Source organism: Balaenoptera borealis (genome assembly GCF_965194805.1).
Source record: "Balaenoptera borealis genome assembly, chromosome: 12".
Taxonomy (NCBI): Eukaryota; Metazoa; Chordata; class Mammalia; order Artiodactyla; family Balaenopteridae; genus Balaenoptera; species Balaenoptera borealis.
In genome coordinates this window covers 75,820,190-75,842,073 of record NC_138869.1, presented here as the reverse complement: position 1 = coordinate 75,842,073, position 21,884 = coordinate 75,820,190, and the positions used below count along the sequence as shown (strand labels likewise).

Sequence of the window (21,884 nt, the reverse complement as noted above, 5' to 3'; positions counted from 1 at the left end):
AGCACCTCCTCCCAGCCGGAGCCCCATACCTGTCTCTCCGAGGTGTGAGCACAGTGGGCTGTCCGTTGGGCAGGGTGTGGTGGGAGAGGGGGGGTGAGACTTTGGGGGGGGCGGCGAACGAGGTAGCGGTGGTGGCCGTGCCGGTGAGGTCCAGCCCCTCCTGCTTGACGCTGTCCTCGGCGGGCTGCCCGGGGGCACCCTCGCCCTTCCACAGCTGGGGCAGGTCTGTCGGGCACACGGCTGCGATGGGAGGGAGAGAGAGGGGAGGCTGGCGGGGCCCCAGTAACGCATGGGGCCCCCACCTCACGCCCTGGAGCAAGGGCTGCCAGCCCTCGGGGACAGCGAGGGCGTGGGGCTGGGGCTGGCTGGGGGGTGGGCACTCACCTTGCGGGAGGGTCTGGAGGGGCCCCGAGGCTTGGCTGGGCTGCAGGCTGACCAGCCCCTGTCTCTGCAGGTTGAGCAGGTGCTGTTGCTGCAGCTGTTGCATTTGCAGGAGCTGTTGCTGGAAGGCCAGCTGCTTGTTCCCCAGGGCCTGGTGGGGGGCCCGAGGGGGCGGGCAGAGAGGGGTGCCATCAGCCTCAGACGTGCCATCTGGCCCCCACCCTGCGGCCACCCCCTCCCAGGGCCTGTCGGCCCCCGGAGCTGTCGTGGTGGCGTCCGCAGCTGCAGCCTCCCTGCTCCCGGCCCAGCTTCCATAGGGCTGCATGCCTCCTCGCAGGAAACACGCACGCACGCACGCACGCGCGCAAACACACACGGCCAGACCCAGACACGCAGCACGACGCCCTCCCCGCTCCCGCCTCCCTCCTTCCGCTGCTTCGGCTGCTTCGGCTCCCGCACCACAGCTGTGCTCGCCTGGGGGGGGCGGGGGGCTCTCATCACAATGATGGATGAGCCTGTCAGACTCCAGGGGCCACTCCCGCCTGGCGGGCACCCTTCCCACATGCCCGGGGTGCCCCCCTTCCGCTCTGAGGAGGGGGCCTTCTCCCCTCCAGCTCCTCTCCTCTCTTGCTTCTTAGATACAGAGAATCAAGGTGTCTGACGGGACTTTAAAAGATCAGCATCGACAGGTCATCAGGACCCAGGCTAGGGAACAGTCGCATCGCTGCTGCCCAGGTGCCCGTCGCCTGCCCGCACTTGCTCACTCTGCTCTTAGTGGCTCCCTCTCTCCTGCTCTGGCCCCGCTCCCCCCGACCCCCCCCACCCCCAGATTCAGTACTTCACACAAGCACTGACGAGTCAGCCTGTCAGCAAGCCTTTTCTGAGCCCTAGGAGCCAAGCATGTCCTGGGCGCTCTGGAGGCAGGGATGGCTCGGCCCACCTGCCCTGGAGGTGGGGTGGTGGGCTGGCTACTCAGCCTAGAGACAATGCAGAGAAGGCAGCAAATGCGAGACCTCTGAGGGGGAGGCTGAGGGCGGGAGGGAATGACTGGGCGTCAGCAGGGCAGCCTCCTGGGAAGAGGCAACTCGAACGTGGCTGTGGTTTGGCCAGCAGGAGGGAAGTGCGTGTCCGGGACATGGGGTGGGGGGCACTGCAGGGCCTGGTATGGAAGCTCAGAAGGCACTGTGGGCCAGATGGGGCAGGGGGTGCAGGCTGGGGAGTTCTCTGGAGAGGCAGGGCAGGATGTTACAAGAAGCAACAGAGGTTGGGGCAGGTCTGAAGGGGCGGACTGAAAGATTCTCAGGACCAGGCTAGAGGGCTGAGGTGCTGGGTCACTAACAGACAAGCAGGCAGGAAGAGGGCATGACCATGAGGCAGCCGGTCATGAGCGCGGACCATCTGACACTCACATACCCGTCTACGCGTATGTGCTCAGATAACACAGGGCTCAGCCCTTCTGCTCTCCTAATCCAACAACACAAGGCGAGGAGGACTGAATGGGGTTGAGGGGAGGTGGTGGAATGTGGGCCTCCATCCCTCCATCCCATCCCCCAGCCTTTCCTGGTTTTTCTACTATCCCCACAAGGCCATCCTGTCCTGACCACTTTGGGACTCCCAGCCCCTGGCTAGGAGAGGGCTGGCACTGCAGGTGAGGGGTGGGGGTCCTTTGAGGGGCACATCCGGCCCTGCCCGAGCCCCTTACCTCTTTGGGTTGCTGCTTCCCAGCCTGCTGTTGCGTGAGGAGTTGTAAGTGGAGTTGCTCTTGCTGCTTCTTGTAATATTCCTGCAGCTGGGGGTCGACAGCAGGGCGGGAGTGCGTTAGCGCAGGCGGGGGACTGCTGACCCCAAAGCAACGGCCAGCCCTCTCGTGACTGGGCTGCTGTGAAACAGATGGTCCAGCAGGGAGATGTCCGCTCCGAGAGGCTCTCCCAGAGCAGAGCCCCAGAGCAGAGCCTGGACGGAGAGGGAACGGACAGGGGAGCGGGGAGCCTCCCCGCACAGCGCCGAGCCCTCCCCCTCCCTTGGTGGGTGAGGATGAAGTGCCAGGATGTTCTTTGTCCTTCCCTGGGGTTTGGAGATACAGGTGGGGCGCTGTGAGGGCGTATGGGGGTGTGTGGGAGTCTGCTGTGGGAGAGGCCTGACCTCTGACCCCTCCCCAGCTGTCCTGGAGGAATGCAGGTCAGTCCGGCCCGAGCGGTCTCTCTGGTTTCTGCCACTGCTTTGGCCTTTGGTGATGTTGGTAGTAAACAGGGTGGGAGCGGGGGAGGCCAGTGCCTGGAACACCTCGCCCTCCTCTCCCTGCCCTTCCGGCGGCCCCGGGGCCAGACTCACCTGCTGCAGCATGAGCGCCTGCTGCTGCTGGAGCAAGGCCTGCAGCTGTGGGGGCGACAGGATCTGCTGCATCTGCTGGGGGGTGAGCATCTGCGGCGACATCATGGCCACCGACACGGGCACCTGTGAGATTCGGCCCCGTCAGCCCCTCACCTCTGCCCCACCCCGGGGAGGGTCCGCGCCCAAGCCCCTGCCCACAGCAGGGCAGAGCGGCTCCGCAGTGAGCTGCCTGGGTTCACATTCTGGCTCTGCCACCTGCTAGCTGTGCGTCTCTGGACAAGTGACTCACCTCCCTTGTTCTTGGTTTTCTTGTCTCTGAAATGGAAGTAGCGATAGTGCCTGCCTCTTAAGGTCATCACGAGGGCTAATGAGTTAATACTTAGAACAGAGCCTGCAGACGGTTGGACATTATTGCAGGATGTGCTGTCTTTGGTGCAGGAAGATTAGACCCCAGCGACACTGGTTAGTAGAATCCATGCTTTGCAGGGTTTCTCCCCCAGTGATGGGGAGGGGCAGCACCTAGCCACTGCCGACTCCTACTCAGTCTGTTCTGAGAACACGATCCACAAGGTGGGCCTGGCCAGGAGGGCAGCCTGCAGCCATGGGAAGGTTTCAAAATGTAGCCCACACGGCACGAGGACCTGGACTTTGGCCCCTCTCACATGCGTGTCACGTACTCCAGCACACCTGTCTAGGCGGCACACACGGCGACCGGGAGCTGACGCCCAGGGAGCACCATGAGGGCCACCCTGTGTGAGTGTGTACGTGTAATCACCTAACTAGGTCCAAGTGGGGTGGAAAGGACACCATGCAGAGACGCGGGGAGAGGCAGGCTGCTCCTCCTCGCTCTGCAATGAACTTGCCAAGTGACCTCCAGCCATTCACTGGCTGTCTCTGGGGTGTCAGTTTCCTCAACCATAAAACAGAGATGCCTCCTTCCAGCTGGAACTTGCAGGATTCTCATAGTAGGGCAGCTTTCTGCCCCCTGTCCTGGGTGAGGCCTCTACAGGAGGCCCAGAGAATCTAGCTACAGGCAAAAGGTTCAGGGAAAAGCAGTATCATCATTCTTTTCCCAGTTCCCACCTCCCCTGAAACCCCTAGCCTGTGCAGTCATAGCCTGGGTAGTCCAAGTTGCAACACTGTCTTGATGCCCTGTTTTAGCAGGACAGGTGTCCTCACAGGGCAATCGGCCACCCCCATCACTCTTCAAGCCCCATGTGCACAAGTCTCTAATCTCCCGTCTCACTCCCCAGCCCTAGCAGAGCTGGCACATGGCAGGCACTCACTAAGTGTGTGCTCCCCCGAGTTGAGTTACCTTCCTGGCGGATCAAGCTTGGGGCGGGGAGGGAGGGGTGCTGGTGGGCCAGTCCAGGGGGAGTGTCTTGCAGAGACTTGTCCTGGTCAAGACAGCACAGGTTATGTCCCCAGCGGATTCCTGGGCCCTTTCACTTTCCCCCAGCCCCACAGGCGGGGCAGAAGAGGAGGAGTTGGTTCCATTCAGGATCCCTGGCAGGGGCAAGGCTCAGCCTCAAGCCACCAGTGAGGGCATCCCCAGGCAGAGGAGCAACGGGGGAAGTGCAGTGGCTCCAGGGACATCGGTAAGTCTCACTGCCCCACCTCTTCCTGCCCCCCCTTCACTAGTGGCTGAGCTCCAGCCCTGGGCTCCCCTCCTTTACTGCAGCCATCTCTGTGCAAACATCCCTGGAAGGGGCACCTAGCTTTTTAGCCACGGCCACACCGTGTGAATGAAGGCTCTGAGGGGCCTCTAACGAGGAGCCTTAAGCGGCAGGGTTGGGATTCATGCCCAGGTCTGTGTGCTCTGCAGTTCCCGCTGTTCCCACGTCCCGCACCGCCTGCCCCCCCGCGCCCGCCCAGAGCAGGTCTTGAGAAGGGTTAGGAGAGTGTGTGGAAATGGAACCATCCAGGGAGCTCAAGGGTTCGATGAGGCTAGAGATCCAAAAGGCCAACCTCTCTCGTTACAACTGTCTCCTGGAGACCTCGGGAAAGCCAGGCTGCAGGGCTGTTCTGGTCCCCACTCTCGGAGGGGCAGGCCATGGCACAGATCCAGCCCCCCCTTGCAGAGCCAGCCTGTATCCTTTGCTGGGTGCTCCCGAGGCAGCTGCATACCTGTCCTTTGACATGGGGGCCCCCAACATGGTGGAGCTCAGAGCCCTGGATTTCTGAGTCAGATGGCCCAGGTTCTTGTCCCTGACATTGACTATCCTTTGAAATCGCCAAGCCTCACTTTCTGCATCTGCTAACTGGGCTTTGGCACATCTGCCCTCCCCGCTTCACACGACTACTCAAGATGATGTTGTTGGTGGCTGATTACATGCCAGGAGTGCCAGGTGCTTGGCTAAGCCCTTTATGTGTATTATCTCCCTGAATCCTCACAGCAGCCCTGGGAGGAAGGTACCATCATTGTCACCATTTTAGAGATGAGAAAACCGAGGCCTAGAGGGACAGTGGGGGAAGGAGTAAGTGAAAGTGATTTATTTGTATGGCCATGAAATTCTACACAAATGTAAAGAAAATTACTTTTTAAAACATTCTGGATTTTCCTTTTCCCTTCTTTCCCTACCCTCTTCCACGAGTGCACCTTAGGCACGCCAGGGCCCCAACGTTCCGGCCCCAGGGGCATTACGTGGCAAGGGTCACTTTGGGCAAAAGCTCTGGGCCTCCCATGCTCATGGCTGTGAGAACTGAACTAGAGGAGATGGACAGGGCCCCCAGCCGAGGAGACTGAGCCTAGACACCCAGGAGGTCTTTCCAGGCACCAGGGGTGTGAGTCACTGCGAGTGGCCTGCAGGAAAGGATGTGGTATTTCCTTCCTTGGGGCTTTCCTACTTGGAGGCAGGGGAATGGAAGAGATGACCTTGGAAGGCCTCCCCGGCCCCTGCTGTTCCTGCCAGTTGGCTGAGCTGCTGGCTGGAGAGGTGGCTGCAGTAATCTGGATGGATTACCTTGTGTGTACTTGTCTTGAAGGTGGCCCAGCGGGGTCAAGAAAGGTCAGTGAGGTGGCAGCTGCCTGCTATCTCCTGAGCTGGCTGAGCCCATCCCATCCCCTCACACCCCTTGGGGGTTCTGAGGACTGAGCTGGAGCTCCCCTGGTGTCCCCACTGACCCCTCACCAGGCTGGGATGTGTCAGGATGGGTACCGTCAGCTAGTCAGCCCAGCGAGGCCCGTGAGTCACCATCTGGAGGGCGGCCAGGGCAGCTAAATGCTTACAAAAGCCCTGGCAGTGTGAGCCCCGGGCAAAATGCCCGACAGCTGCCTCCAGCCCCTCCCTCAGGGACCCTGCTCAGGCCTGGAGCCCTCCAACCACCATGTAAATCACCGTGGGGCAGACACTAGGTGATTTACAAAATCATCTCGTTTTATCCTCACCATCCTAGGGGATAGATGCTGTTATTAGCCCCATTTTGCAGATGAGGCAGCTCAGGCCCAGAGAGGTTAAGAAACTTGTCCAAAGTCACACAGCTGACAAGGGGCAGAACCAGGATTTTAACCCAAACAACTAGCTCCAGAACTCAAAGTTTCCTGCCTACACTGTGATACTGCCACGTGCTTAGCATAGTTGTGAACTGCAGTCCCCAGTACAGAGCTCTGGCCCGATGGTTCTCTGGGCTTGGGGAGATGGGGGTTCTTGGGGCCATGTCTGAACTTCTCCAGGAGCCTGGAGCCCCAACCCTGGATACCTTCCTTGCCTCTCATCCCCACCCTCAGGTTCATAATCTCCAAGGAAGTGGGGCTTCTGACCCCGCGTGGGGTCCAGGGCCTAGAAACAGCTTTTCTAAGAACTCAAGGCTGGTGGTGGGATAGGGGAGAGCATATTTTGTTGATCTGGAGCCTGAATCAAGTGGGTAATGCAGATCGATGGCAGCCTCTTTCCCAGTGGTCCCCAACTCAAGGCAGGATTGCCTGCCCACTCACCTCCCAGCCGTGTTCACCACCCCTCTCTTAGAGCCAGCTTCAGAAGAGTTTCTAAAACCATATTAGGTCTCCAGCTCCAGCCTGGAGATTGGCTGGTTTGTCCCTGGGCCTGGGCCCCAGGCAGGGAGAGCTCAATCACAGAAGACAGCACAGGTAGCTGGGAGTTTGGGCAGAAGGTTGGCTAGGGCAGGCCCCTTAGCTGTGCCCAGCCCTCGTCTCATCTTCTCAGCCCCCTTGCCATTTCTAGAAGTTCTTCTTGGTGTCTCACCACGATCCTTCTTGCTGTAGCTCCAGCCAGGACTGAGGACTACCTTCTGGTCATTTGCAAGGGAGTTTAACCTAAACTAAGCTCTGGCCTAGTCTCCCTACTCACCCAGGGACCCCAATCCCCAGACTTAAGAGGTTGAGTTTGGGTCCTTGATTCTGGCACCAAATTGTATCCATCCCAACTCTCAGCCTCTAAATAAGCTTCCTCTATGTCAGGTACCATCCCTGCTCCTCCCAGCCCAGCATACACGGTAAGCACTCTGCAAATGTTGTCAGTTTAGGAAGTACTGAGTAAGTGTTTGTTGAGTGACCCCTCTCGTTTTTTGGGGGGTGGGAGTGATCTCCGAAGGAAGATTCCACAGCCTCCTTTCCTTTCTTAGTTCAGATCCTACCCTTCTTACCCTGCTGCAAAGTCCTTCCTGATGTCTGACCTCAGTCCCTCCAACTACCATCCAGCTCCCTCCCTCTTACTTAGGTCAGGAGACCCTCTCTGGGTTGGGGAACATTCCTACTGTTCCCCAGCCTACCCCTCCCTGTTCTTAGAAGTGGGTACTAGGCTGGGCCCAGGGTAGAAAATTCAGAACTGATTCAGAACAGTAGCCCGAGGGCCACTTCAGACCCAGGGAGTATATGGGGGGGCTCCCTAATTCAAAGAGACCCAGTCCTGACACTACGGGGGCACGAGAACCTACTACCTCATTCCAGTGTGAGAACTTTCTTCTTCCCGTTAGCGGCTATCCGAACTGTCCTCCCCTTCCCCGCCCAGGCCACTACCCTTCTTTGCCCAACTCCTCCCCCTGAGGGCTGTCTCATTAGGTTGGAGACTTTTAAAAGAGGGTCACTGCTCAGGCCCCACAACTGTCCTGTCCGGCACCTTCAACTTCTTGAAAGCACTTTCGGAATGTAAGCTTGTTTCACAGAAAACCCAGATATGCCCTCGGAGCCGGAGCCGCAGAGCACTGGAATCTGCCCCAGGACAAACCCAGTCCCGGGTCCTTCTCCGGCCACCCTGTACCCCCTCCCTGCCCTGCTCCTCTCATCCCCCCACTCCCTCAGCACCCCACCCTTCAGGCTTCAGTGCTTTGCGGATCGGATCGTGCTCACCCTTCCTCCTTTAGATAAACTTCCTTCCAAAGCCCCGCTTAGTCCCCTCCCCAATTTGGAGCCAACACCCCTGCCCCCCGCCCTCCCCCCCCCGCCCCACCCCGGCCAAGAGGGGTGGGGAGAGCGAGGAAGCCCGGCTGCCGGGGGGGAGGGGGAGGGGAGCCGGGGGGAGGGGAACAGGCTGCCCGCGGAGCTGTGACCCACCCCGACTCAGACGGCAATTCTCCCAAGTTCTTTGTGACACAAAAGGTAAACAGAAGGCCTGGCTTACCCCCGCCCCCAACCCCATCTCCCCTCCCCTCCCCCAGCCAGCCAGATGGGCCGGCACGCTGCGGGGAAGGGAGAGGGGGACAAAAAGGGCAGATTGTGCAAAGGAAAACAAAAGAGACAGAGAGACATCAAGAGACAGGAAACGTGGGGAGACAGAGAGAGTTGGTGGGTGAGAGACGAGGAGGTGGGGGGAGGGCGTGGTGGCCTCAGCAAGTGAGAGAGCCTGGGAGGGGAGCAGAGAGGGATGGGCCGAGTGACCCAGAAGTGCCAGGGAGAGACCCTGAGGGCAGAGCCAGGGAAGAGGAGGCAGGCAGACAGGTACAGAGGCAGAGGGCTCAGGCAGACTCAAACTCTGAGCGACAGACGCGAGGCTTGGTGGAGGAAGGGCTGGGCGGTCAGGTGCAGATGAGAAGGTGGTGTTTCTTCACCTGCCCCTGCAGGGACTGCAATCCCCTCTGGAAAGCCGCCCGCTCTCTGGCACTGGGGATGGGCCAGAGCAATTCTCCAGCCGGTCCTTCCTCTCCCTGGTCCTTCCCCTCCCTCGGTGCCAAGCCCACCCTCCGACCTGGCCCCAGCCCAGCCCAGTACAGGAGGGCATCCTCCTCACCTGCACGGCAGAGGCCGACTGCTTGCTGTCATTGTTCCCTGGGGAGCTCAGGCCCGAGGCCTGCTGCAGCAGGAACTGCCGGGCCACTTGGAGAGCCTGCAAGACAGGGGCGAATCAGTGCTCCGGCTGCTCCAGCAGACGTGGGAGGGAAAGGGTCAGTGCAGGATCCTGGATTCAGGGAGCGTTTGGAGAGAATAAAGGGGAGGAGGTCAGGGTCATGTAGAAGGTCTTGGCGATGAGTGAGAGGGTCACGGGGTCCACCTGGGCTAGGGGATAAGGATATAGGTAGGAGTCACTGAGAGAAGCTGCCAGGCTTTGGGGATCAGAACCTGTAGGGACTCACTCTGGGACCTGGTGAGGTTTTGTTGGGACTCAATGGCGGCAGCAAATGGGTTAGTGGTCAAAACAAGGACCCAGGAGAAAGTACAGTGGTGGACTCAGGCTATTAATAGTAGGTACAATTTGTCGAGCATCTACTATGTGTCAGGCACTTTACCAGCAAGATGTCATTTAATCCTCTCCTGGGAGGGTGTGAGGTAGGGATTATCAGTCCCATTTTGCAGATGAGGAAACTGAAGTTAAGTAATATGCCCAAGGTCACACAGCTAGGAAGCGTCAGTCAGGATTTGAGACCAAGAACCCTGGCTCCAAGGCCATCTGCCTTACTAGGTGGTCAGTCTGGGGGCTATGGGAGTAGCATTCACTTGGAGTCAGAGCACACAGTTGGGGGGATGAGGGTGGAGTCTCAGGGTCTCAGGGTCTGAGCGCTACGTGGCTTTATGAGTCGGGGCAGGAGGTCTGGGAGCAGGGCCTTGTGGCGCTGGGGGAATTGGATCAAGTCCTGAAGGGAGTGTGTGAAGTATCAGTGAGTTACACTGACTGTAGTGGTTGGGGCTTGGAGGCCACGGTGGCTCAGACGGGACTCTGAGCCGGTGGGATCATGAGAACGGGAGGTGCACGGAGTCTGCAGGAGGAGCCTCTCCGGCCAGGCCGTGGGCCTAGGAGGTGGGTGGACGAGCAGTGAGAGGTTGAATAGGAGAGGTCAGGTAGGAGACAGAGGCCAGGAAGTTCTCTGTAAGGTCAGCCAAGCCCTCCATCCCCCGCCACTCCAGGTCAGTAGGGGGCTCAGAGGCAGGGGATGTGGGGACCTGTCCTGAATCCACATTTCAGGAGCACAAAATATACCCAGGTTCCTCAAAGATCTCCTTGGGGGCCAGGGCAGTTGTGTCCAGGCCTTTGACAGGGGGCCTGGCATCAGGTAGACCTGGGTTTGAAGCCCAGTCGTGCCACCTACCAGTAGTGTGACCTTGGGCAAGTTATCCCCTATCTTTGTGTTCCAGTCTGCTCCGCAAAACTGGGCCACTACCTAACTCTGAAATACGTGCGGGTGGGGGTGGGGTGTTAAAGGACCAATGCTTGGCACTTGGTCGGCATTCGAGGAGCACCCGCTTCCTTCCTGTATCCTGAACCTCTCACCTCCTCCAGCCTCTCCCCAGCGCACCTATTAAATGCAACAGGCCACCTGCGGCTTCCTTGCACATCTATCCACACACACACTTGTCTGTCCTCACGTGGACTTCCACTCTCCTACCCACGGCGAGCACCACCAAGGCAGACCTATAAGGTGGGACAGGGATGCACTCATAGCCCCCCACCCCGCCACTCAGCAAACACTTAGGGGGCGCCCACTGTACAGCAAGCATATATACACACCCCCTTCGCAGCCCTTTCATTGAATAGCTGAGCCTCCCTGAGGCTTAAACCTAGTTTACCTTAGGACAGTACCTAAATACACCCTGGTGTATCTGTGGGAGCGTGTCCCAGGGCAGACCTGGCATCCAGATTGGCATGCCCCTCACCAGCGCCCCAGATCCTAGGCCTCTTCCACACCCCTCTTCCCCGGGACCTCACACTGGGAGGAGTGGCCCGGGGTTGCTTCTCTTCAAGATTCACATCAGAAAGTAGAAATCTGACCTGAGTAAAGGGCTCTGAGAGGCTGTGGGAGGAGGTGCAGGGTGAAGAAGAGGGGAAGGAGGTGGCCAGCTGGTCATCCGGAAGGGGCCCTGCCTCTATGTGCCTCGTTTTTAGGGACCCCCCCCCAGGTCTAATGACACGGGCTTGACAGATACTCTTTGTCCTCCAAAGGTAGAGATGGGGTAGAGGGGTCAGAGATCAGGGGGCAAGGTGGGTGAAGAGGATGGCTCAGGGGCTGGCAGCCCAGGTGACCCAGAGGGGATGCTGGTCAGGGTGGGGGGAGGAAGCCCCCCCTCCCAATCCCTGGTGGGAAGAGGGGAGCCACAGGGGAGGGTTTTCCAGGGGAAGTTGGAGGGAGTCCCGAGCAGTCTCCTGGTGGGGGGAGTGGCCTGGGGGGCTGGATTCTCTCCCCACTGACTCACTTACTTTGTGGTCCCCTGGAGCATGAAATTACAAGATTTACAGGAAAAAAATGACAGGGCCTTGCAATCTTATTCCTGTGAGACCTCCCTGCGACAGGCCCCACCCCTCCTATCACTCTGAGCCTTTCCTCCCCCGTTAGGCCAGGTGACACGGGACCAGGTGAGACTCTAGGCCTGGCCAGGTTGTCACCTCCTCTGACCTCCCACCCTTCCCCCCACACTCCTTCCTTCCCGCCAGGGACGGTGCTAGGTGCTGGGGACACAGAGAAACAGAACTTGGCCCTGCCCCAGGGCTCAGGGCCTGGTGCTGTGATGAGACGCCCGTCACAGACTGAGGTGGAGATGGACACCAGCGCCGGGGCCCAGATGAGGTGGCAGCACTGACTGGAGGCTGGAAGGGCAGGCTCAGCAAGTGGACGAGGGCGAAGGGCGTTCCAGGCACAGCGACCCTCACACCACAGACGACTGAAATAGCCGGTGAGTCTGGGGACCCGGAAACCACTTGCAGGGACAGAAAATCGAGCTGTGTTGGAGGTTAAGTAGCCAGAGAGGCTGGAGGAGCCCACGGGGTCTGCTCCTCTAGGCACTTCATTCATTCATCCTTCACTCATTCCTTCATTCACTTTCATGGCCACCCACCTCATACTGGCTTGGAGAAGATGGGGAGGTGACAGTGGGCAGCACACGCTCATTTCATGGACTTTGCTTACAGCCCAGCCTTGACCCAATTAGGGACTTGGTACCACCTGAAGATCACCCTACAGGTGCCCAGGGGTGAGGGTGATGGGCAGACCCTGGGTTTGGGGCCCAGTCTCCCCTCCCCAGATGGCCTGGACATGTCACTGACTGCTCAGTGCCCTGTAATGCTGCTCCATCCCCCACCCCCATCTGGACCCCTAGCCAGGGATGGTGCTCTGGGAGGAGGGGCGGGGGAGGCCCTCTGGCCTAGGATGTCCTCCTCCAGGGTGGTCACCCAAGGGATCAGGTAGGTCTAAGACTTTCTGAAGCCCCATCCGAGCCACAGTTGCCACTCTGGCACACCAGGCATGTGTCTGCACTGCCTGCTGTGGCTGGGGCCTGATACACGGGGTTCAGTTTCCCTTCCTTGTGGGCCAGATAACAGCTTTGGGTAGGAAGAGGCATTGAGAATCCCACCAGGGAGAAGGCATGGGGTGGGGGGGCTCAGGGCAGAATGGGAGATTGGGAGCCATTTGGCCTTTTAAACCTTATTTTCCTGCTCCCTCCACCCCTCAGACTGAAAACTAAATGCCCAGCTCTGTGGTTTGGGGAATGAAGTCTAGTTTTCCTCTAAAGGAAGCAGTACCGGGTCCATTGAGGGCCCGGACCCTGGTCAAAGGGATCTGGATCCAAATCCTGGCTCCACCAAATACTGAGTGACCTTGGGTAAGTCACATCACTGCTCTGAGCCTCAGTTTCTTCCTGTGTAAAATGGGAATAAACCTGTAGTCAGCTCACAGGTTTGCTGTGAAGAATACATGTGACGGTGTGCATGGAGTACTCGGCACAGTGCTGGCACTCAGTGGGTCCTGGATGGACGTTAACTCTTGTGATTGTGATTATTGATCTTTCACCTTCCCAGGCAGCTCCTGATCATTTGTCCAGTGCCACCCAGAAGGACTTGTTAACCAAGCCCTTTTCCATCTACACCCACCCCCATTCCCCCTCAAGCCTAAGAACTCAGTCTCGCTAATGAAGCCGAACTCTCCTCCCCCAACCGCCCATTCAGAAGTCATTAGCAGGAGCTTCACAATTAGGAACAAATGGCTTATAACGGATGGCATCCAGGGAGGGCGGCGGGGTTGGAGGGGACTGAAGCTAGTGCTTTGAGGGCAACAGGGAGCTGCTATGAAAAGAAAAACAAGTCTTGGGGCAGATGCATCTCTCATCTGCCGGATGAGACTACACCCTCATTTCTGTCTTGGAGAATTTGCGGGAGGACCAGCATCCTCTCTGTGGAGGCCAGGTGCAGGGCTGTTTACTGGTTCTTTCTCCAGGCTGGAGGATTCCAGGTCTGTGTCGGGGTCCCAGCCTTACTCTGTGCGTTTGGGAGGGCGGGGACCTGGTGCTCAGGGAGACAAGCACGAAGGGCTGAACTTTGAGAACAGAGAAGCAGAGTCACGCAGGTCACAGACCTGGTGAGCTGGAGTGTTAGAGGGTATCTAGTCTAGTGTTTTCCCAATTGCTGGTCATGAGCTAATGGTGGGTCATATAATATCAATTTAGAAGGTCAAAAAAATAGGAAAAAATACACACACACACATGAAAACATCAGAGTTACTAGGTAAGCATAAGCATTGTTTCGTGAAACTCTTGTGTGCTGCCACTCCAAATAAAAGGCATTTCTTACGGCAGATCTCCAGCAAAAAGGTTTGTGAAACACTTATCTAGTTCACTTTATCGATAAGGAAACGGAGATCTGAAGAGGCGCAGTGAAGCGCCCAAAGTCACACAGCGGCAGAAGCAGAACCTGAATCCCCCTGGGCCTGACACGGGGCTCTCTGCACAGGGATGAGGAGGCAGGAGCTGGGCAGACAGGATGGAGGAACACCCCCCCCGCCCCCCGCCCCAGCAAACTCTGGTCTAATCCCGATGGTGGTAAAGAGCAGCCCAAATAAACAAAACCCAAACTTCTTTTGTCTGCATCTAGCTAATTTTGGCAAAATTGGGATCTCAATTGTCTTGATAATTTCAACTGAGAGCTGGCTCGATTTAGGGGAAGGGGCCCTAGAAGGGTGTTTGGTGGGCCGGCCCACCCCAAACCTGAGAAGCCCTCCCAGGAAGGCCCATCTCACCTGCTCCGCCCCCCCCACCCCGGAATATGACTTTTGATTCATTTATCTATAATTCAGCGAGTATTTGTGAAGCCCCACAGGGCACTCACACTGTCCTAGACACTGGGGACATGGCGTATTTGCTTTAATGGAGCTCATATTCTAATGGGATGAGACAGACCCTACAGCAAAGCGAAGCGAGCTGTGAGATGATGGCCAGCATTACGCAAAGGACGGCTGGCTGGTTACTTAGATTGTGTGGCCAGGGAAGGCCTCTCGAGGACGCATTTAGGATGAGGGGGCTAGTCTTCCAGGGGAGGGTATTCACGGTTGGAAGGAGCTGGTGCAAGAGCCCGGAGGTGGGCATATAAGGTTGGAGCATCATGAACCAAAAAGGCCAGTGTGGCCAAGCTGAGTGGCCTGAGAAGAAGTCCCAGGGGTGAGCCGCAGCCGCATCACCGGGACGATGGCTTTTCATTGCCTTCTACACTCAAGGAAAAATTGTTGGAGGATTTTAAGCAGGAATTGATACAGTCTCTGAGAGGAGACACCTAACCCACTGCTAGTAAACAGTAGGTACCTAATAAGTATTTGTTGACTTGAATTAAACAGGAAACGTCTCTCCATCTACCCCTTGAAGTACAAGTCCTCTGGGACCAGAGTGTGGAGGGAAGGGGTGTAGGGAGAAGGGTCAGGGGTCAGGGGCCCCCACCACTAAGGGTGCTGACCTGGGGAGATCCAGGTTCTCCACCAGCCAGGCTTTATCCTCCAGCAAAGAGACATAAAAATGAAATTACACAGAGAAGGGGGGCAAGGAGGATGGGGAAGAGGAGACCATAAAACCCCCGAAGTGATTCTACACCTTCTTCCCTTGGAAAAAAAAAAGCTTTTTGGAAAAGGCTGTAAATTTTTTTTTACACCAACCTCGTAAAAATGACATCGGCGCATTCTCAAATTAGAACCATTAAAATGAAAACCAGCAACGCGCAGATACAGACAGGCCCACGTGGGTGGGAGATGCACAGACCGGTTTTAGGACCCCTTCACCGCCAAGCGAGCGTCTTGAGAATGCCTCCTCTCCACAGAACAGAATTAACAAATGAACCCAACAGTGCCCAAAAGGGCAAGGCCCTCCCCAGGGGCTCCTTCCTTCCCTCCCTTCGTGCCCTCAGCGGGGAGCAGCCCCAGGCCCATCCAGCCCCTCTGGGCCAAAACCGGCTCCACCAGAAAGGTCCAGCAGTGGCATCCGGGAAGAAGCTGAAATAGTGCGGGGCGGTCGGGTCGCGGGATGGTGGCGCTTCCCCTCAGAGAGACTCCTCCCAGATGCGTCCCAGTAACTGGAGTTCTCCAGAAGGGGGTCTATTCCCAGGCCTGGGTTCAGCGCCACCCTCACACTAGCCATTCCGCAGGGGCTGTAAGTGTGGGGTTTAGAGAGGGGACTGTGGGGGGCATGCAGTTCCCTCCCCACTGACTCCCACCGGGGCTCCTCAGAATGAAGGGGCTCCAGTAGGAGAAAACCTAGCTCACCAGCTGGGCACTGGCCCTGGGATGCGGCCCGTCCCGCTTCAATCCTTCACCCTCAGAAGCGGAAACACTCACCCCCTTTCCCCAATTCTTCCCGGTCCCCAAACTCCTATCAGTAAGGACAAGAACTCTGGTAACAAAAAGGGGGTGAGAGGGGGAAAAAAGAGGGGGTGTCAGAATTCCACAGCAGAAGGAAAGCCTGGGAGCACAGTGCACTTGCTCTTCCCTAGTCCCAAGGAAGCAGCGGCCTGAGCATCCCTTTCCCAGGCCCCGGGCCCTCTCCTTGACCTTTCTCTCCCCTCTTAGGGAAACTTCCTTTTTTGTTGGACTAGGGGGCAGACACACAAAACAGGGTGGCCTTTGGTTTAGTAACCCAGGAAGGGTAAGAGAAGGGAGGTTAGGTCCTCTCCCCTGCGGCATCCTCTCAGGACCCTGCCTGTCACCTTACTACCCGGGCCCACCTCTCACCTGCTCTCTGTTCCCAAGCAAGAGGGAGCGGTCGGTCGTTTCTAACACTACCCCACAGCTGTCCCGGGTCAGGGACCTCACCCAGGGGAACTTTCTAAGTCTCGCCTCTGAGGAGTTCGGGTCCCAGCTCTCCCTCCAGGCCCCCAGCACTTCCTGGGAAGGGGCTCATTCTACGGAAAGGAAAGGGGAGTTTGGAGGGTGTAGGACTAGAGATGAAGGAGCAGAATCTGGGGCAGGAGGGTGGGAGTCCCAAAGACTGAAGAAATGGGCCCCAGACCTGAAGACGAAACGCAACTGTTGACAGCGTGTGTGAGGTGTCTGGGCTAATTCACCTCTGAAGCCTCCCCTTTCCACCCCATCCCCCTAGAGGAGAGCCAGATGGGGGAGGAGAACAAAAATCTCTTCCATTCTTCTTTCCCCAGCTCCCTGACACTCCCTTCGCCCCATCTCTATGGAGGGGGGTGAGTTAAAAGCCCATGAATGTGCAGAGCCCCCCAACCATTTTGAATCTCCTCACAGGATGTGAACAGGGTGGGATTTGGCCCCAGTTGCCAAGGCAACTGCGGTGGGAGTTCCCAGACGCTAGGCAACCCTCCTGTGACCCCCGCTGACCTGTCACCCCCGCAACCAGAGGACAATAGGAGTGCAGGCTCCAGAGGCCCAGGACGCCTTTCAGCTCAGCCGCAGAGCCAGCAGCCCTGCCCGCCCCCACTGTCTGGCCCAGTCCTCCTGGCCCCAAGTCCAGCGAGCATCCAGCTTGGTCCCCAAAACCTCCCCAGGCCCTCCACCTCACCTCCCCAGAGCTGGCACACACTTCTCCCAGCCCTGGCTGCCCCCCATCAGGGATATTTGTGGTCTCTGGGGAAAGCCCTACACACTGGGAACATTTTCATACAGGTGAAATTAGATTAGGAGAAAATGCAGGGGCGACCTTCAAAGAAAAAAGCCATCCTAGAGGGGAAATATGCGGCCGGGGGCCACTGAGGAAGGAGACTTTGTCTTGGTGAAGGAAGGGAGGGGGTTGACGGGCAGCTGGCACGCCTGTTCGGTTCAAGGCATTCTTTAACAGCAGCTGGGGATCACCAACTCCAGCGGGCCAGCAGGGTGCCAGGTGCAAAATAAGGTTCGATGCATGTTTGCTGAGTGAATGCACGCTCCAGGGCCCACAGCGCTCTCCTCTCCACGCTTCCTTCTCAGGGGTGAGTCTCCAGGAGACTGGAGACCAGAAGAAAGCCCCAAGGACAGAGTGGAGGCGGTGTGGCTCTGTCACTCACCAAAAAGAGGGCTGGGAGGAGGGAGCGGGAAGCTGGGGCCTTGACTGCTGAAATGGGGCAGCCAGAGGGGGACCCTCTCTCCAGTCAGACAGAGCCTGGCAGCTGAGCCCTGTCCCCCCTACCCCGCCTCTGTTTAAACAAGCTCCCGGCCTGCTGTTGCATGGAAACAGGCGCCTGCTCTTGTTCCAAAGTGACGTGGCTGCCCTCTTCAGCACTGTTTGTTTCAGCCTAAAGTCCTGTCACCAGCCTGACTTCTGACTCGCCCTGTTTATCTCTCTCTCTCTCCTTTGTCAACTCATTACTCCCAAAGGCCAAGACTGCATTTCCAGGGCTTGTTTATCCAGAGCAGAGGGGCAGGGACCAACAGACAGACCGACAGATGGACAGAGAATGAGGAGTCACGGAGGCACGAGGAGGAGGGACCAAGGGCACTGCCCGCAGACCCACTCACACCCTCTGCCTCTGGAGTGGCCACTTAGAGCCGGCGGCCATTGCTGCTTTTGTTGGTTTGTTTTAAGAGCGCTTTTAGATTGGGAGTGGAGTGCTCTCATTCACTCACCAGCAGTGGTTAATTTAGCACCTACTAGGCGCCAGGCCTTGCTGCCTCCACTTCCCTCAGGGGACTGTGAGTGTGGTGGGAGCTGAGCCCTGCACTAGGAACCGGGAGACCTGAGATCTAGCCTTTCCTGTGTCACCTGGACAAGTCAGGGCTACCTCTGACTGCCCCCTCATTGTGATATGGGAATAATAACACCCATCTCCCCAGGATGGTGAAGTAATTAAAGACCCAAAGCACCAAACAGAGGCAAGGTGTTTGTTTGTCCTCGAAGGACTTCCTGGTGGGGGTCAAGGAGGAGGGGGCACTCGCTGGGCTCCGGCTCTCTTTCCTACATTCGCTCTACCCCACAAACAGTCAGAGACACTTGTTGGGGGGGACGAGAAAGTGTTACCCTCAAGCTCTCCCCAAAGCCTCGCTCATATATTGGAGGGGGAAGGACAGCCCACAGACTGTTTCCTTTTAATTGAAAATTTTGTAATTTTAATTTTGCAGGGTTCTTTTCATAGTTTGGAGCCAAGAAAACCTTTTTTAAGTCTCAAATATTTTCCTTGGCCCCAGGCACTACGCCCATAGTGAGCCCAAATGGATAAAACAGCCCTCCCTCCGCCCGCCTCCAAATCTCCACCCCAGTTTATTTGTGAAACAGATATAGGATTTTCCAGGACTTTGGGATATTCACCAAAACAAACAGGGATAACTGGAACGTGGAATATAGATGGTAAAACATGGCCTGAGCGCAACGCAGAACAGAGAAACCTGATCGGTACAGACAGTTCTGTCCCTCCCCACCCCACACCTCTCCCCACTTATCCTGATATCTGTGTTCAGTCTTCTCTTTAAATAATTTTTTAAAAGAAACTTTCCAGTTTCAGTATTCCTCCCAGCCCTCCCCCGACATTCAAAATTTTTCATAGCTCTGTCTGCATAGAGGTGCAGGCGGGGAAGCGTTTTCACCCATACAAAATGGGTGGCCTTGGAGATTTCTGGTGGGGTGTGTTCTGTTATTATTTTGATGAAGGGCAGGGTTCTGCCCTTTGACCTTCTGTCCCCCGTAGGTGGTACAGATTCTGTGGGTCTCTTCCCCTAGAGAACCTGCTTAGGAGGGCTTGGGAGATACCAGCAAACTCCCAAGGACCATCTCTCTGGAGAAAGGAGACAGGCCCTTACTGCTCAAGTTTCCACTGTTTGCAAGAGGAAGGAATTTTTTAAAGTCCTCAATTCTGGTCACATCCGTACTGACCAGGGATTTTACACCCAAACTGCATCCGATCCTAACAACCCTGTACTTTAGGTGCCAAGAGGTAAGGGAAGCCCAGGACTGGCCAAGGTTGACTGCTGGGAAGGGGCAGGCCGGGACTTAACCTGGGTTTGTTCAGTTGCTGCATCAGTGCTGGCTGACCAGCTCAGTGCAGAGCGCGGGGCCGGGCTTCTGACGGTGCTGCTTCCAGTCTGACCTCTAGCTTCAACAAGTGTGGTGGGAAAGGGCCCTTAGGGGCTATGGAGTCGGGGGAGGAGGCCCGGGGCAAACCTGGGAGAGAGCATGAGGGCGATGTGGGCACACACATCTGTGCGCACGAGGCAGGGGTGGGGTACGGGCAGGGAGGAGCATGCAGGACCCGAATTTTCCACATTCCCAGCAGAGCCCCCAAGGGGCAATGCCACCAGCAGTGATTCGAGGAGCAAAGTCAAATAAGAGAAGGAGCATCCCAAGGCCAGGGCTGGCTGGGCCGGTTCTCCTGAACTTGTCAAGCACGATTCTCCATTTTTCCCGGGTGGGGCCGGGACCTGGGGCCCCTGCTCTGTCATAACCCAGTTAGGCTTCCCCACCCCTAAGGCCTCTCAATCCTCAGAGAGGCTGGTCTTGGACTCCTGAACTCTGCAGTTTAGGGTGGGAATGATGAAGGGGAAGAGGGCGGGGGACACAGACAGGACTTCCAGTCTGAGCACTAAAAATGGAGGCCTGCCTCTGCCTACTGCTCTTGACCTTTTCCCAGCTGCCTTGACCCTTGGTGCCTGGAAGTTTAATCTCACATCTAGCTTGCATCAGGGGCCCAAGCAGAGGTGGAGGTGGGGAACATTTTATAATACAAATAAAATGAAGATACCACTGTGTGCACAGCCCCCGTCCCCCAAAGAGCACGCACCTAGAGCAGGGTCTCCCTCCCCCAACCGTGTTTGTTAACTTAGCCAGAGTGCGGGAGGAGAGCCCAGGCGTCCACCCACCCAAGACGCACACCCTCAAGCCTGCTGCCCAGGCGTCTGTCTGCCCTTGTGGGCATTTCTGAGGCTGTTCTAAGGTCCATGATCTCAGGGCCCCCAGCCCCACTTCTCTTTCTGAGAAGGCTGCTCTCCCCCTGCCTTAGTGACCACTCGAACGGGAGCGCACAGAGGGGGTCCCTGCAGGCTGGACCTTCTCAAGAATGTTAAAGTGAGGCTGCGTGGCAGGGAGCAGCGGCCCCCAGGTGGCCAGGGTGTAGTGGGAAGAGGCCTGGCGCCCCTCTCCCCTCTCCTGGGTTGCTGGGGAGAGGCGCCAGCTCCTACCTGTTGCTGCTGGAAGTGGAGCAGCTCCGCAGGGCTCATCTCGCCGTTGCTGTCTGCGCCCGCGGCCGCATCCCTGCCCGCGCTGCCTCCGGCGGGGCCCGCAGTCCCGGCCCCGCCGCCGCCGCCGCTGCCGCCGCCGCCATCGGCCTGCCCGGAGAGGCTGCCCACGCCGTTCTGACCAGACGGAGCCGACCTGATTGTCTCCGAGGCGGATTCCACCATCATGTCGCTCTAGCGGGACCTGGAGGGGGAGGAGAGACACGGGGGAGGGGCTGAGGCTGGACAGGCAGGGCGGGTTCCACCCGGGGAAGCAGGCGATGCCCCTCAACACCCCATCCCCAAACAACACAACCCCCACCAAGTCCTGGGGCGGCTTCTCCCTCTCAGCTTCCTGGAGGCTGATCCTGGGACCCCTGTTGCGGTGCAGACCCTCCCTCCTAAGGTCGCCATCCGCCCCAGTTAAGGGCAGCTCCAGACTGAAGCGGAGGCCTCCCCGTTGCCCCCCTCCCCCACATTTCCTCGAGGAGGCGCTATCCCCCCAACCACCCCCCCCCCCACCCAAACCGGTTCAGGCCTCTCCCTCCAGGCTAGTGTGTAGGGCAGAGCGAGGAGGGGTGGGGGTCCTGCAAGGACTTGAAAGCAGGTGAGCTAGTCCCCGGAACCACCATATTGCCCCCGCCCCCGCCCCCGCCCACAGGCACCTGTAATGGCCTTTGTGTTTGTTCCCCCCCTAGATGGGGAGTTCCCCAAGGGCAGGGCCTCCTTCCCACCTCCCCACCCCCCCGCCATACACAGCAAAAACCGCTGCCATTTTCCCAGCACCTATTGGGTGCCAGACCCTTCGCTGGGCCTGGAGCTGTGCAGGGAAGGCAGCTGGTGGTCCGACTTTTCTGACCTTCCATTCTAAGGCCCTCAGCCCAGCACCTGGCCCAAAGCAGACACTCAATATTTACTGTCTCTACAGGCAGCAAGATCCCTTCTCACAAGAATTGTGGGAGAATAGTTTTTTGGGTTTTTTTAAAAAATTTATTTATTTTTGGTTGCGTTGGGTCTTCGTTGCTGCACGCGGGCTTTTCTCTGGTTGCGGTGCGCGGGCTTCTCATTGCGGTGGCTTGTTGCGGAGCACAGGCTCTAGGCGCGCAGGCTTCAGTAGTTGTGGCGCACGGGCTCAGTAGTTGTGGCTCGCGGGCTCTAGAGCACAGGCTCAGTAGTTGTGGTGCATGGGCTTAGCTGCTCCACGGCATGTGGGATCTTCCTGGACCAGGGCTCAAACCCGTGTCCCCTGCATTGGCAGGTGGATTCTTAACCACTGTGCCACCAAGGAAGTCCCGGGAGATAGTTATTATCATCTTGATTTTACAGATGGGAAACTGAGGGTCCAGAGAGTCAGAGCATTTACCCAAGGCAGAGTCAAGGCCTCAATCCTGTATCTTCCC

General features: G+C 57.7%; 1 protein-coding gene across 3 annotated transcripts in view; it reads right to left on the bottom strand.

Moving 5' to 3' along the window:
- The window catches only part of FOXP4 (forkhead box P4), a 59,914-nt gene that overhangs the window by 20,343 nt on the left and 17,687 nt on the right, over window positions 1-21,884 (bottom strand). For all 3 annotated transcript variants that reach the window (XR_014232396.1, XM_082345917.1, XM_082345918.1), the window contains exons 2-7: window positions 20,449-20,689; window positions 8,895-8,990; window positions 2,713-2,835; window positions 2,084-2,170; window positions 385-532; window positions 30-240 (exon numbers count right to left, since the gene is read on the bottom strand). Coding sequence is in view for 2 of the 3 variants with exons in the window: in XM_082345917.1 (XP_082202043.1) it covers window positions 30-240; window positions 385-532; window positions 2,084-2,170; window positions 2,713-2,835; window positions 8,895-8,990; window positions 20,449-20,673 (890 nt within the window). In the remaining variant the exon portion in view is untranslated. The remainder of the gene's footprint in view (window positions 1-29; window positions 241-384; window positions 533-2,083; window positions 2,171-2,712; window positions 2,836-8,894; window positions 8,991-20,448; window positions 20,690-21,884) is intronic.